Raw genomic sequence first — 16,800 nt, 5'->3', positions numbered from 1 at the left:
GCTGTTTATTGTTTGTTAAAGCGCTTTGTGACCCTGGTCTAGAAAAGCCCTTTAGAAATAAACTTTACTTTACTTTACTCAACACTAAAAGACACTGATTTGTAAATTATTCGGTGAGTTGTCATTTCTACAACAGTATTATATTTGTACTCTGGCATCTTGAAGGCCAGATTGATCCAGTCAAAGGGTTGCTTTTGCCCAGTTCTGCTGTTCAACAAAAGGTCTTTTGGTAACCCATGTCCAGAATGAATCCCTGCTGAATTTTTTATTTTATTTATTTTTTTAAAGTTTTTAGACTTCTTACAATCAAAATATTACTAAAGTATAGGTTGAAAACCAGGATAAAAGGGTTGTAGTTAGGTTCTCAAAAGGATGATGAGTATATGATCACTTATACTCTACAAATTATTGAGTTAATTTGCCACTATTTGAAAAGAAAATGCCAGGAAGTGACAATTGTTATTCTATGAAATTATATGAAACCTTAAGATGGAAAACCAGCTTCCACACATCAGTGCAACAGAACATCTGTTCTTAACCAAATAGGGAGAAAGTGAGTGTCATTAACCTCAGATGATGCTGACGACAGTTATTAGTGCCGTATAACTACTTTACAACTATATAATAAAACCATTAAATGTAAAGAAGAAAGTATGACTCGGAGCCTGCGACCCCTGCGGTATTCCCTTCTAGCCAAACACTTGAATTACGGCTCACTAAAAAGGCAGACATTACAGGTTTACAAATAAAATATTAAATTCAACTTAGTCTGAATCATAAGGATGCGAGGTGCCTCAAATAATGTTCTTGTCCAAAAAACAAATAAATATTCATTATTTGCAGTCCACAGAGTCAGGGAATGTCTTACTTTTGCTCCCTTTACAATGTATTCATGTACAGGTAGACAAAACATCTGTGCGTCGGAGTTAGACCGTAAGAATTCTATTCTATCTGGATCTCATAGGAAACCACTAGAATATGTACACTAACAAAGACAAACTATCTCCAGCATGCGACTACAGCCAGATATCCATCTGGCTAAACTACAAAGGCTTGGACTCATTCAAGCTTTAAAAAAACCCACCACTAATCGTTTTCTTTTTTAATATGGTGGAGTGGTTATCAAGAACACCAAGAGATCATCAAGTATGTCACACATCGTGTTTTGCGTTGTGTTAACCATTAACAGTTGTCAATTGAGGTAGAATTGTTAAAAGTGGGAAACTGTAATAGAGATACCTTTGACCATCTAAAGAAGAGTGTCGAGGAACAGATGGGGGCAATAATCTCGGCATCTGGAATTGAGTCGGCCACTCGGTCCATTTCCAACTGAATCCTGGAAAACTCTTCAGCTGATCAAAATACCGAAAAACATTTCAGCTAGCAACCGACGTAGCAATAAAGGATTGCTGCAAGTGCAAGCTTTATTATTTTAAGAACAATAATAAATACAATAATAATACAATGTCCATTAACTTGCTTGCATGACTGACCCATACAACACAAAATACTAGTAATAAGTAATGCAGAGCATTTAGTGAGAGGCTAAATTATTTTAGCAGATTTAATGAGTGCTGAAAAAACACACACACAAACACACATGCATACACAAATGTTTATGTTAAGGAAGTACCAAATGACAGAGGACCATCTGTTATGTCGAGTCAAATGCACCGTCGTAAGAAGAGATTTGTTACCTAAGTGGAAAATGGGCAGTGCACCAGGAGTAAACATGTGAGGCAAGTTGATAAAACATATTCTTACTTTTGCTGGTAGTGTTTTTTAAAAAACAATAGTGAAGAAAGAAATAGAGGGAAATGTGTTGGTCCAATGGTCTTGGAACATCTCATTGACTGAAGTTGACTTGTGTTTTTTTTTAGATGTTTTCAAAATTGACTTTTTGCTCGGCGCTTTCGATAAACACTTTGATTTTGTCTCAGATGACTTCACTGATATCGGGTTGGATTTTGACTGGGAAGCAAAGAGCCGTTTGTTTCTTTATGTGTGCAACCAAGAGCCAGGTTACTGGTTGTGTTGTTTATCCATAGAAAACATCACTGTATTGCATCAATTGAATAGTTTTAATTTTTAATTCCAGTCTGGATTTTGAGGATAATCAAATCTATAATAAGTACTCTAACCATTTAAAAAAACATTTGCAATTAAATAAATTTTACTGTTCCAATTAAACTATGACGATATGATGATTCATTCATAATGGGAACGTTAAAGTGACATCATTTTTTTCCTATTATTTTCATTAGGAACATATTATTTACCGTTATGCAACCGCTTGTTTGCGAAAGTCCCGACCACTTTACCAACCATACTCATTACCGAGTCTTCATCTCTGACGGTGAGTCAAGGAACTTCCCCTCAAAAACACTGTATTTAGTTACACTTGTGGCTTTTTGCAAGTATTCTGCGTGTAGTTGTTGTGCATTGCCAGAGCGGAACTATAAGGCCCATTGTTTTGCTGGTGATTCATAGAAGACTATTCCAAGAACCAGCTGCAGACGGAGGAAGATGCTATCAAAGAGTGTAGGTAATTAAATTTGAGGGGAAAAAAAGTTTAAAATTAGAGGCTGCAGATAGAAGCCACATACCAGCCTTGATTCCTGTGCACGGCTACACAGTAATGACTTCTTTGTGCTTGAGGTATAATGTAAAGATAGATTATGTTGACAAGACACGTTAGTATGAAATATTAGTCTGAGAAAAGAAAAAAATGTAGAGCTGACCAAAAACTATTAACAAGTGCAAGAAGTTTTGAATGTGGATCATTTATAGAACTAAATACAAAATAATAGACCATTAGTTTAATCGTCGTTTACATGTTTAAGTACGACTATTAGAGGGTTTGATATTCCAGCTAAACCATTTCCAACTAAATATGTAATTAATTATTGACAAAATTGAGATCCATTATGTTTTAAGAATTACTCAACAAGGTATCATAATACATGTAGGAGGACTAGACCTTTTATATTTATGGTCATTAAATATATTTTCGATATTATTTTACTTTACAAACATTGATATGGACGAATTGAAAAGTGTTTTCTACACATTAAACTTACATTTTCACAAACATTGTGAACCTGTGAAGCATGTCTTCTTAATTTGTTAATTAAAATACAGATGAGGAAATAAGTATTTTGGTCTAACAATCTTCATTCTCTTAATCCTATATTTTCAAACACAATTGGCAAATCAATTGGCTAAGCACGGAAAATCACACATATTATCAGTCATATACAGAAATGACTACAGGAAAAACACAGCTTACTTGTAGCCCCATGCTTTTCCTGTGCAGGTCCATATTCAGATCTTCAGCCTGCAGCTTGGTGCTAGTTCTGTTCATTTCCATGTCCTTCCTGCAGCAGAGAAAGCACAATATGGCAAAATACGTCTTTCCATTAAGAAATCCAATGTGTATGTTGAAATATTGAAGGTGATTAAAGTTGGACATTTCAATTTCTTTAGCCCAAAATATATATGTTTTTTTAGCAAACAATTGCCATTGAAAAACTAAATCTTTATGAATAAAAATTAATCTCTACATTTCTTATATAACACGAAAAAATAAAAAATTTGTGCAGGCGGTTGACCTTATTTCGATGCTTGATGCTGTCTTGTCTTGCTGTAGCCAAATAAGAAGCCCTACCTATAGTCCTCATCTGAAGCCTACAAAGACCACCTTATTTCAAAGAGGTTGAATAAATAAAAAGTTGTTTCTCATTTGTTTTACAGCAACAAAGTAATTGTAATTTTACATTAATTGAGGCTTCTTGGTTGTTGTTTTTTGTTACGTTTTCAACACAGTTTGAGGCTCTAAATGGGAAATCTTGAACCAGTTGATGTAATGTTCCATCATTTGGCGCTTTCAATGTATTATTATTAAACCGCAGTCCTTGAAGAGCAGCATGGAATTGTTACAAATTTTCCAACAAAGAACACTGAGAGCAAATCACTGCCCTCTTTGGGTACACTAGATAATGACTGTTTTAAAGGTTTGTGTAGAAGATAAGACGAGTAATGTCACACACAGATTTCTAATTTGTATTTGTATATGTTCTTGTCTTCTTCTATGTGTAGTCGACACAAGGGATGTAATGCTCTGAATATATTTTGTTTATAAATGAAACGTCATTAAAATCAAACCCACTCACACACATTGATTTTCTAAATCGGAACTCCTCAAGCTCTCAACATGTTACTGATGAAAAGAGTTACTATTATGTATTTGATACTATTTAAAAATGAATATGTATTGCATCATTATAAAATAAATTTTTTTTTTTCATATAAGAGACTGCCATCTTATAGGAGTATTTTGTGTGTAAAGTGACTTAAAATAAGTTATATGGATTAATTGTTAATTATTTGTTAGTACAGAGTTATTTAATCTTAAATCTTTCTTTTAAACATTTAATTTTATGCACTTTCAGATTTGTAAACAAACAGACCATTATTAGAATAGAGATTAAAATCCATTAATCTTACATTAGCATAAAAATCTTAAATCAATTAAACACTCTCATGACTCATGACAAGGTTGTTGAAACTGACCTTTTGATAAGGTCTTCTCGCCCACTCTTGTTGTGAGCTCCCAGCCTCTCCTCAGCAACATCCTCACTCCATCTTCGGTTTGACCCCTAATAAAAAAGTATTATTATTATAAAGTGGCCATGTAATACCGCTTCAGTGAGATTCTAATTCTTTCCTCATAAATGGAAACCTTGAAAAATATTTTTAAAGAAGAAAAAGAAGAATTTAACACAGAAAGGGTGCCAATTTAGCTTGAAGGCTAACACAGGAGTATGCTAGGTAATGTAGCTCCACCAAAAACAACTTCAATTTGAAAGCCAATGCTCACAAAGTGAAAGTGTAAACATATAGCATGTTAATATATGTGTACACTTTATAATATGATATAATATTAAATATTAAATGTTTAAATAGCTTACCAAGCTAACTCGTTTACATGGAAAAACCAGCTGGAGATGCAGTTTTTAGCATCAGCTAATAGCTGAATTGAAACGACTAGCTAAAGTTGCTTACAAAATATTAAGAAAATTAAAACACATTGATGAAAAAAATGTGGGTAATAGCTTTAGCTGTGAATTTCTCGCATAGCAAGTTTGAATGGCTGCTGCTGAGAAATATTGCAAACAACTCAGTATTAGTACCACCGCTAGTAGTAGTAGTAGTAGTGGTTTTGGAGTAAATATTAAGATAGTACCACGGTCTGAAAGTACTTAAAAGCTACCATATAATTACATTTTTTGTTAGGTTTTTGTTTGTGCTTCCATCTTTTGTGAGCTGAAGTGAAAGATCATAAAACAGACATTTCTCTAAACAAGTATCGTTCACAAATCTGTCTTTATCTGAGTTTGTGAGAACTTCTCCTTTACCAAGGTCACCATACAGGTGTCATATCCAGATGGTTAGGCAGCATGAATATTGCACAAGTGTGCCTTAGCAGGACAATGATGAAAGGTCATTGTTTTTATGTATTGTTTGTTCAGCTTCAATTTATTTCACAGGCACCAGAGTGAAGGGGGAGTCAATACACGATATTTAGAATGTATCTTTAAATGCTGTTATAAATATTGATTCACATCTTCAGCTTGCATCTGCAGCAAGCTCTTCTCTTTGGTCAGCAGTCCTGACCCTCTCTTGCTCACTCTGCATAGCAACAACATGTTGGGGTCTGCCCGGCACATGTGTCCCAAAATCACACTGACTCATATCATCTGTGGGGCACATTGAGACTTCCAAAGAAGTTGGGAATAATGTCAAGCAGTTGGTCCATGGTTGCATTTAAAAGATTGACCCTAACTGTGAGTAATGTATTGAATTTAATTTAAAGCAAGTTTTCAATTGACCTATCCACATGGGGGAGTTTTTTGGCAACAGTATAGAATAAAATCTTTCTCTGATAATCCTGGTCATCACAACTATAATATATGTCCAATGTTTAACTTTCTATTTGCCAGAAACTTGTCGGGATGGATCATCTTTACAAAATACAGAAAAGGGCTTTAGTTGTTAAAGAGCACATGTACAACACAGACCAATATGCAGGTCTGGCTGTATATGGCATTCTTTGAAATTTGTTTTCCATTCACAACTTGGCTCAGAACCCCATGAAACACAAGGGTATCATTGTAAATCAAGTTTTTTTTCTACGTGTTCAAACCAATTTCATCACAAAATGCAGAGAAAATCCTTTATGAAAGGAAGAATTCATGGTTATTTTAACTTGTATAAAAGGTGACGTGATTTCAGTGGGAGAAGCGTCAGAAAAATGTTCAACAGGAGATTATCAAGATATGTTCCGTTTTTTTTTTTTATTCCTAATGGACTGACAAGTTTTGCAGTTTGCTGCTCCAAAAACAGGTCTCACCTGGCTGAGCTCCACCAGGCAGTCTTTCTCGGGTTGAAAATTCTTTAGAGCTTTGTCCTTTTGGATCAGCTGCTCCAGAAGCCTCTTCACCTCACTTTCTGATGACTAGAAAACAGATTATTAACAGTAACAAAAACAACAATAGACAGTCTGGGAAATGTTTGAACCACTACATACGTCTCATATAAAATTAAATACTGCAGACAATTTAAAAATACAATTCTAATTGTGTCAAAGTGCCAACAATACATGTGCAGATAACTTAGATGTTCTTTTAAATGAAACAAGTATTGACAACAGCATCGGGAATGTCAGTTTTATTAGCTTATGTGTTTGTCGAAACAGATGTTGTGTTTTTCTTTTGTTTGTTCGGTTATTGACTGGTTCACATAGTAAAGCTAATGGGGCATGTGTGGGGTCAACTTTGAAGAAAAATTAATGGGATATAAAAGTCAAAACTGATGATTTAAAGTAGATCTCAAAGACTGGATCAAAAACATTTTGTTATATTAACTACTGACTAAACGCATTGAAATATATCACAGTCTCATTAGAAGAAGAAAAAAAGAATACAGATGAAGTGGGAAAAGGTTTCTGAGAAAAGTCTGGAATTCTTGGACAAAGATACAATCTTGATCCAGCATAGCACCTCATCAAAGCATGTCAAGAAGTCTAAACGGAGGACACCGAGATATGTGAATCAAGCACCACTCTGAACATCAAAACAACTGACATTCCATCAAACTGAGTGTGAAAAAGGAAACTTCCTTACATGCATGTCACACTCTAAGTGCCCTCATTCAATGTGTCCCTCAAGGCTGTTCATAAACTAGAAAAATATGTCCAATGCAACAGGGAAGAACCAACGTCATATTATTTACTATTCTATTTTAGGTGAGTCATACAATTTAATCCAGAAGGTGCCAGTCAATATACAGTATTCTCTGTGAGTCATTATAGAAAAAAAAAAGAATATATATTAAATCAGTTGATGTACATTGTAATAATAGTAACAACTTCCAAAATGGAAAATTATTATAAATTAAATGTCATAAAAGCCTCAAAGATTATAATGTATTCTACCTGTTTTTTATTTTCGGACAAAGCGAGTGCACTCTCCAGGTCGTCCAGGTCCAGTCGAAGGTTGCTGCACTCGACCTCCAGGCGATCCCTCTGTAAAGCCAGGTGAAGTGAGCAGGACTCCTCTTCCTCCAAACGCTCGGACAGGCCCGAGAGCTGCCGTTCCAAGTCACACCTGGCCTTCTCCAGCTCGTCGCAGTGCTGCTCCGAAGCCTGAAGACGCTCCTGCTCCTGCAGTTTGTGACAAACCTCATTGTTAGTTTTACAATGAAAACAGTTTTCCTCATAGTGAACACTCCAAAATGTGTTTTTTTAAGATGCAAAAAGCAGACCTTTTTCGAAAGATAAGATCCTATTTACGATGGAAAATATTGTTAAAGATTTTTTTTTTTTTGTAAGGAATCTTATTTTCTTTCCCCAAATGTCTTTGATATCCCACCCACACCCTCTTTCCTCCATTCAGCAGTGACATGAAGTGACTTATTTGACAAGTTTAAACAAAGAGCAGATATGTAGGTCAAGATTTAAGTGAGAACTGATGTGACCAATTATCAGAGTTGAGGACATTTTATCTGGTTCTAAACTTTTTTTTTCAACAACTGAAAAACCTCCATAAAATATAGAAAAACATGACTCGGTCTTGTTTGTATAAACATCCTGTCAGATGTGTTGTAACTACACTCTGAAGTCAATTAAATGTTCATAGATTTCTACACAAACTGGTCTAAAGCCAACACTCATTAATTTCACCAGATGTTAAATATGAAGCAGAACACAGTAAGTTAATGTTAGCTGACCCTCCCAACAATCAAGTCCCTTTTTTGTAGAGGCATAAATGTTGTTTCTATAATCCGTCCCTCCTGCTTTTCATTGAATGACACATTGTTTGCATAATCTCTTATTTGCTTGGCACAGGTGCGTCCAACCTGTCTGACACCGAAAGGGATCTTACTCTGAAATGTGGGTGAAATGATTACCTTTATAGGACAGCGGTACAGGCTTTGCCAAGTTAACTATCTCTAAATTCCTGAGCATTCATGATCCTCGTCAGATCAACGTCAGATAAGAATGTGCACGGTCATAATGAGCAATTCATGAAAGACCCGTTATTCATGAGTGAATAAAGGAAAAAAGAAGAGATGGCTCGTGAAAATATCAGACACACTAGATATGACCGATTGTTGTTTACTTGACGACATTGGAAAAAGTGTCAAAGCCTCAGATTATGAGCACATTTACTCTTCCTCACACAAGATTGGCAGTAAAATACCCAACTGTTAATCCGTTGTCCAATGTGGTGCTGAATCCATCCCAGTCTAGATCTTCGGCTTCTGGTTCCAGTCCAGGATCTGAGTGATTCCGGCTGGTATCCTCGTCGAGGGACGGGCTATTCACTGACATCATCACAGAGATACTTTCTCTAGTCTTAACACATCCAGATCTCTCTTCTACGCCACTTGACACACAACCGTTTGGCTGGTTCCAGGTGGACAGTCACTGATCCTTGCGTAGCACCGGTCTGAACAAGCAAACCTCCTTCATGAATCTCTGCAAACCATATTTTTGTTCTCTCCACACGGTTAATCTGTCATCCGCTTTCAGTCCTGCTCGTTTCCTCTCCTCTCAATCAACCCTCCACTTTTATTGGAGGTGTTACGGTATGCTACTGAAATCCAAACAACCAGTTCCGAATATGTCCGGAGAGCTTGCAGCTTTTGGACTCTTAAAAATGATGTCTCTGTCTGAGCTGCAGCAGTCTCCTCCCCCACGTACAGGTGCCTCTCACTACACACAGAGGTTTCCCAGACTAGAAGAAGCTGGTGTTGAGTTTCATAAAAGAAGGAGGGTATAAATCCTTAAACATCCTCCCGCAGAAGTCCATCCATGCCTCGTCCCTTCAGAACTGAACCACAGTACAACAATAAAACAAGACTCCAGACTGTCATCATGCCCGACTCTCTTCTCGGTTTACATTATAACATGTGATGAATGTCTGGTTCACCCACATGGTCGCCCACAAGGCTGCCGCATTCATCCTTCCAAGAACAACAGGGCTGATTGTGTTTATGTGTTGACATTTTGAATTGAGCGTCACAACATATGACCACAAGAATCTGAGCAAAGAACTAAAAAGGCCAAAAAAAACAGACAACTTTTGGAATGAATCTGATTCATAAATCACGACTGCATCGTCTCGATTGAGGAAGACAATAGAACATAAAGTTTATGTTTCGAACCTTTTGAATGTGAATCTTGGGTTTTTACAAACCACAATATGACCATATAAAACTACTCCAAATAGTATCCTTTTTATCCCCGGAGATGTAGGCTGCTTGGAAACAGAGCTGTAAAACCCAAAGAAGAAGAAAGTAGAATAACCGTGGATTTGTTGGAATGTGGCTTTTTTCTGTTCTTTTCTAAATGTTTTACATACAAATTAAGTAGACAGACTACCAAGAGATATTCCATTGGAGCAGCTGGACATTCTTTATTCTCCCAAGCAGTGCCCACACGCACATTCTCCCATGAGGATTCCTCACAACTTTTGAATCACTTATCTGCTGCAAGTATATCACACTGCAACCACTTTTATGGTTTTCTTCAATTACTCATTTTTTTTAATATGTAAATGTATTATTCAATCCATGATGGCAACCCATCCAGCAATGCTCTTTGAGGTAAATTTAACACCGGTATGTGGGCTGCACACGGTACATGGTACTCTTGTGATACCTACTTGCACTCAACCTTTGAGAGCTACCACAGTATTGGACAATATGACCCCTAGAGGGGAAGCCCAAGCAGGGCCCAAATGCACCCTAAAAGCAGCTTCTGTCTGGGAAGCTTTTTACCTTCACCCTGGTCAAAAATGTTTTAACTGTTATCTCTTGGATGGGTTGATGAATGGCCTAAACCACTGCATATGTATCGCTGGAAGCCTTGGAGGTCGTTCACCTTGACATAGAGGTAACACAAGGGAAACCACAAACAAATTTGTATTCGGGCCACCGGGTAACCTTGACCCTGAGATGATATAAGGGCAGATCTCTTCAGGATTCAAAAGTACTTCAAGACCAAAATAACATTCTGCCTTTGGGAGATGTATTTACTCTAAATATTATGCTCTTATTAGACATGTAGGTAGGGTCAACCTTATGCTCACACTTATTGTAAGACAAATGGATACTTTAACCATAGGCGTAAATAAAGGGCGGAATAAAAACAATGGTTTTACACATTCTTCTTTATTATCTTTAAATGTTGTGAGGACTATAGAAGCAGTGTTAAGTAAAATAAAGTTAAGTAAATGTAAACAGATGATCACTTTTGACATGAGATGAAATTAAACAAACGAAAAAACAAAGTTATTTGAATCGAGGATGAGATATATCAACTTGTCTTTAATAATTGTTGAAACGCTTTTTCAGCACCTAAAGCGCTTCACACTAAGCTACGCACACACAATCACACACTGATGATATATATTAAATGCAATACATTTAGGGATAAAAACTCAGGACTTCTTTCATTGAACTGACATGAGTGTTAAGTGTCAACACTATTCTGCCTATTATAGTGAACAGTGTCTATAATAGTATTCTGCTGTAAGACCAGCCCCCTCGAGCCATTTCCCTAAAATGTAAGATGGTAGAACAATTATTTTAACTACAGTGTCATAAACTCTCTGCTCCGCTTTGGCAATTTTCTGTGCACACATTTGCTTACGAAAACCAGATAAAGGATCTTGTTGTTTCGGTTTCTGGTTCTGGTAGAAAATTTGACCAATAAAAAAAATCTAAAATATTACATACTGTTGCTTTAATTCACTTGAATACACGTCAGAGATCGATAGTTAACAGGTGTCCAGGTAAAGTCTTCACATCCAGCACAAGCATTCCCACCAATAGAACCCAGACATCAGTTTGCTACTTGGGAGGCACATAGTTAACTTACCCAGGCTGTGAAAATACAAAAATAAATCTGATTATGAAAGATAAATAACATTTAAATAAATCAATAACATTTTTTATTAACAGGAAACACTGGATGTAAGTGTAGCAAATTGTATTTTGTTGGTACAGAAGTGACATTTAAAAGCTTTGCACGCATTATTTTCGGTGTTTGCATTGTATCCAACTTTTTTTTACAAGGTTTAACACAGTCCATTGATAGAAAATAAATATTGTAATGTAAGAATAATATTGTGGTTATCATAGTTTTGTGTTTTTTCTCTCTCACAAAGAAAAAAGATGAGTTAAATGTCCATATTCAAGCTTTATTATTATCATTACAGCATCTAAATACCTATGTGTATATACAGATTCCTGTTCACAGTGAAAAAAAAAAAGTTTTGTTGAGAGTATTTGTCAACTTCTCGCACATACTGGACATGCCGACGCCAATCAAAGGCCTTTTATTTTCTCTTCACACCTAACAAGATTGTACAAGTCATTCCTGGCTTTGCTTCTGAGGCTGAGAAAAAAAAAACGGAGCAGTTTCCTTGACAGGGAAAAACAGATGTGGGCTGATTTTCCAGCGTGAGATCAGAAGAAGACAACTTTTAAAAGGGAAAGCTGTGTTGGGGAAAGACACACAGACAGAAAAACCTGTTGCTGCTTGAGCGTTGGTATCTGCTAAAAAAGGCTATCATTACCTCCACTCTCCACTTAGTTACAAAAGTAAAGTCACATCAGTGTGTCAGTAGGAAATTAGACCTGGAAATATCATATCATCTTTCCTAAGTGTAATTGGCGTGTTGTCAAAACAAGATTTAGCACATGTGTCTTTTCACCATGAGCTAACACACATGAATGTTCTTTGCATTGCTAGTTTGAACACAAAATATATTTACTTGTCAGAGTGGGATTTACCACAGCACTCAAGATCCATCTTCCTGACAGAGCCTCGACTGTAGGGGAAGATAAAGGTGACATCTAAAATGGTTCGACTTTCGCACGATCACAGGGCTCAAGCCTCTAAGCCCCGGTTATTGTCCATATCTTACAACAAAGAAAAAATGTTCGGCCATTTGTTTGCAACAAAATCTGTCCATCAATGTTGAACATTACACTGCAAGTTTTGACCTGAATAACCCAGCTTTGGTCTCAGCAGGACTCTGTTGTCTCAGACTTCTGCTCGCCTGTAAACCTAACCTCTGCTTCAATACTTGAAACATTTAAAATCACACAAACAAGTAACTATATCAGTAGATCTTTCATTTGTTTAAGAATAAAAACATGGATAAGACCAAGTTGTTTAAAGTAGCTTCAAGCATTCAACGGTTAAATCAAACAAAAAGTAATATAAAGAACTTAATACAAGCAAATCAAGATTAAATACAAAACTATATTTATTTATTTACTTCAGAGTGAGAGAGAAGGTTAAAAGGTTGTATGAGTGTATCAGGATATCAGTGAAATTACTGACTCTTCCACTGTTACTCGTGATGGGCTAATGAAGCCTTATGAAGCACTGGGCTATTTAACAGTAGGTGGCGCTCTTAGTTTAAAATTCAAGTGAGGTTACAATAAAATAGCTATTAAATCAATAGATTACAGAGCAGATCTAGTGAGCTCTGCAAATAACGACACACTTCAATAAGGCTTCATTAGCCCATCACTACGTTTTACTTGAAAAAGTAACTGTAACTGATAACTTAGCTCTAGCTCTAGAAGTTATTAAATAAAGCTTGAAAGATTATTTTTATTTTACTTTTTTACTCTACTAAGAATTTGTTATAAGGCATTTTAAGAAAGCGATTGAAGACGCTTAAAGACAATACTAATAATAATAATACTTATAATATTAATAATACTATGTTGAAATGTGCCTATGATGCATTTATCAAATCAGATTGGGAACAAATATATACAAAGAGACTTTATGTAAAAGAGTATGGTAATAATATTATTTATATCGTTTAAAAAAGAATTTTAACAAGTATGTTTATTTTTCTATAAGACCAAGCTTCATTTAACACATGTAACAGATGTATTTGAGGACAGAAAATTTAATTTTCTACATGAAATATTGTTGAATAAAATAGTTTACTTCATTCATTATGAGGTCACATGAAAAACATTTTTATTTTCTTTTGAGTGGTCATATTTCCCCTATGTATGGCTTCATTGAGATGTTGGTCAGTTAAAAAAATATTTATTTATTTTATTTCTAAATGTGTAAATATAAATACAACAAGGGACTTTAGGATCTTTACAAGCCTCTATAGGAACCAAATTCAAAACTTTTTCCGGTGTATTTCTTTAAAAGTTGAATGGCGAAGCCTCGTTCATTTCTTGTGGTTAGTGCTTGTCAACATACAAAGACTGTTTTCCATCCAAATGTATTCCAGCGTGGCCTCTGACTGAACTCTGAATACAGGTGAAGGAGAAACACATTCGCTTTGATCATCTGAGCGTCTCCAAATGCACCAACACTCCCTCGCTTGACTGACTCCAGGTCACGGAGTGTAAATCATATCAATGGCATGATTGTAGTTGAGCAATTATCACAGAGGAATAACATCCAGCTATGAGGCGGATCATAATAGCTGGAGAGTTCACTGTCGGACTAGATGGCCTCAAATTATCTGCAAACCAACAGGTGTCCTTTCATTAAGAGTAGTTTTAGAGATGAAACAGCATGAGCCCATTTTTTATATATCGCTTTGATGATCAACCTGCTGTTAATAAGTGGTTTTATAGCAGTTTTACCTGCACATTTTATTTGTTGTAATTGAGTAAGTTTTAAGCGTCAAATGTAATTATATTATTCATTTAAAGCTTTAATACCTATGATGTTTTAATCATTAAAATGTTACCTGTATTTATGTGTAAATAATAACTTTTAGTTGAATGTTAAAAAGAGATGTAGTCTACAGGTAATATCATAAATAGTTTTAAAATCCTCCTAAATATCCTCTCACAGGTGCTTCACGGTCCTACATGAAGCTTCTTGGGGTCCAATTGACCGCCATGAACTGCCCTGTGTCTGGATCAAGCCTGATTTTTGGGGGCCGGGCGCTTCTTCGTCCGCAAAAGCCAAATAGGCTGAAAATAACCATTGACTAACCACTCTTCTTATCAGCTACACTAGTGGAAATAGGTTCATTTCGCTCGTCGCTAGCACCCTTTTAAATCCATGTTTAAGGGACAATAAAAATATTAATATTTTTCTTTTGAAATATTATGCAAAATCCCCAGGTCACTACCGGGTACTTCAGCTAGTATAGTATATGCCTGATGAATACATTTAAAAAGCATTAAAACATATGTGGACTTTTCCCGATTGAGACTAAAAGATAGATAGACAGAAGAAAATGTAGTACACACATGATAAACCTGAAAACTTGCTTGACTTAAAGAAGCATCATATTGCACCATATGCACCATATTGGAGTTGATATTCAAGATGTTTATGTCATGGGTATCATTAAAGGAGCAGAAAAAAATGTGATTATGATTCTAGATCCCTGTTAGAACATGAGACAAAGACAAAACCAGGACCATTGATCGTCCAGACCAGATGGTGACTATTGGTTTTCAAGATTACACAGAAAAATGTTAATATAAAGGTATTTTAACAGAGTTCAATAGTTGGGTTAGCAGAGACTCCCCCCTGAAACCTCCTCTAGCTCTAGTGAAAGAGTTCAATCGAGAGACAAATCCTCTCTGAAGGATCTGGGGCCTCTTTCCAGTGTTCGTGCTGGACTGCATCACCAGAAAGGTGTCCAGGAAGCACCCTCAGAAGGTCCCTGAGCCACCTCAGTTACCTTCTTAACAGCTTTGAGTCTCCCCCAGATGACTGAGCCTAGACTCCTGAAAGCAAACATACTACTACTCTCTTAATCTGCACTATGTAAATAATTGTTTTATTTATGTTTATGTTTATTTTAGATTTATTTAATGTTTAATGTTGCACACAACTTGGTGGTTTTGCACTGAAAATGGCAATGAAACGAATTCTGATTCTTATAAAGGGGAGAGGATCTGGCGGCAGCAAGAATTCTATTTATAAAAATTGTGAATAGAATCAGCAACACAGACATGGTGAGGTAAAGTAAAGCTGAACTAGTACAAGCAAAGCAAACAAGAATCAGGTCATACAGGGTCTGAATAGCCCTGATTAAAAAACAGCATGTCCACAATAAGCAACCAAAAACCACCACTTGACAAAAACGGCTATTTAATTAAAATCATTAATACCTGTCAATTTCTTTCAGGAAAACGAGTGGATGGATTCAACCTTTGAACCCCCTCGTCTTTGGACGGTGGAGACAAAAGACAACATTATTCCGCGAGGTCAGAATGTGGCCCAGAGCCTCTTCACTTGTCTCTTGTCTTTTACAACTTTCACAGATTAGCACCTTAAATCTGCCTGCGAGCACTTTTACTGTCTCTGTTTGTGTGTGCATTCTTCGCTGAGTGTTGGGAGGTAGTGAGGCTTTGACAGACTCTGCAGAGCCGCTTCAAACTTGATCAAATTATGGTTAAAAAAAAACAACACTAACACCAATAATAACAGCAAAATGCACAAGTTGAAAAGACACTTATATTCTGTTAATATAAATTAGACTCAAGAGCTAGAGAAGACTTTTTTAAAAGTCTCATCAGTCACTTTTGGAAGTATGACGCCCCCTGTAGATCAGGTGTGAGTGGGCTGTCACCGAGGAGGAGTCCTAGGGTCAGAGCACCAACTAGACCAAAACACGAGGAAAAAAACACACTTATGTTTTCTTACGTGAGCCAGAGCGATGGTCGGTCTGTACTGGTGGAAGTCAGTCTGGATCACACACACTCTCTTCTCCATCCTCACTGAGCGCAACCTCCCATGCTGTCTTCACCCGACCGCCCCGGCATGTGTGTGTGTTCTCGGGGCTGTGGGAGTGGAAATGTGTGTACTTATGGGGGGGGGAGAAAGAGAGAGAGAGAGAGGGAGAAGACAGAGGGTGTGTGAGAGTCTGCAAATGAAGATGTGCTTGTCTGTTGACCCTTTAAACACACACCCTCGCTCAGGCAGGAAGTGGACACCTTTTTGACACCCGCATGTTACTGCTTTCGTGTGTGTGTGTGTTTGCCACACACACTCTTATTGTACTTACCAGTGTGGTGACAAACCATGCTGACAGCGCTTTCAGATTATTTGAGTAATGACGAGGATCAATGCTCTTTTCAATCACAATTAACAAGTATGTACAGTTAATTTAGTCTAAATCCACAATTCCGGAAATCACTGTTTGCACCATTTCAGCTTATTTTTATGTCATTGTTTTGGCAAAAATATACCATTTTATTAATATAGAAACAATG

At 36.5% G+C, this 16,800-nt stretch overlaps 1 protein-coding gene across 3 annotated transcripts in view; it reads right to left on the bottom strand.

Moving 5' to 3' along the window:
* The window catches only part of LOC148078021 (myosin heavy chain, skeletal muscle), a 32,151-nt gene extending 15,733 nt beyond the window's left edge, over positions 1 to 16,418 (bottom strand). The window contains exons 1-5 of one of the 3 annotated variants that reach the window (XM_087794582.1): positions 16,232 to 16,418; positions 7,496 to 7,723; positions 6,413 to 6,517; positions 4,573 to 4,658; positions 3,290 to 3,377 (exon numbers count right to left, since the gene is read on the bottom strand). In XM_087794582.1, coding sequence (XP_087650708.1) covers positions 3,290 to 3,377; positions 4,573 to 4,658; positions 6,413 to 6,517; positions 7,496 to 7,723; positions 16,232 to 16,300 — 576 coding nt within the window. In that variant the 5' untranslated portion in view covers positions 16,301 to 16,418. Of the gene's footprint in view, positions 1 to 3,289; positions 3,378 to 4,572; positions 4,659 to 6,412; positions 6,518 to 7,495; positions 7,724 to 8,767; positions 9,157 to 16,231 lie in introns of those variants that run through there. The other 2 variants (XM_087794580.1, XM_087794581.1) reach the window with 2 other exon arrangements.
* Between the last annotated feature and the right edge of the window lie 382 nt (positions 16,419 to 16,800).

This window comes from Callionymus lyra, chromosome 6 (assembly GCF_982586985.1).
Source record: "Callionymus lyra chromosome 6, fCalLyr1.hap1.1, whole genome shotgun sequence".
NCBI lineage: Eukaryota > Metazoa > Chordata > Actinopteri > Syngnathiformes > Callionymidae > Callionymus > Callionymus lyra.
Note: the sequence above shows the minus strand (reverse complement) of the source record. Positions and strands in the feature narration are given on the sequence as shown.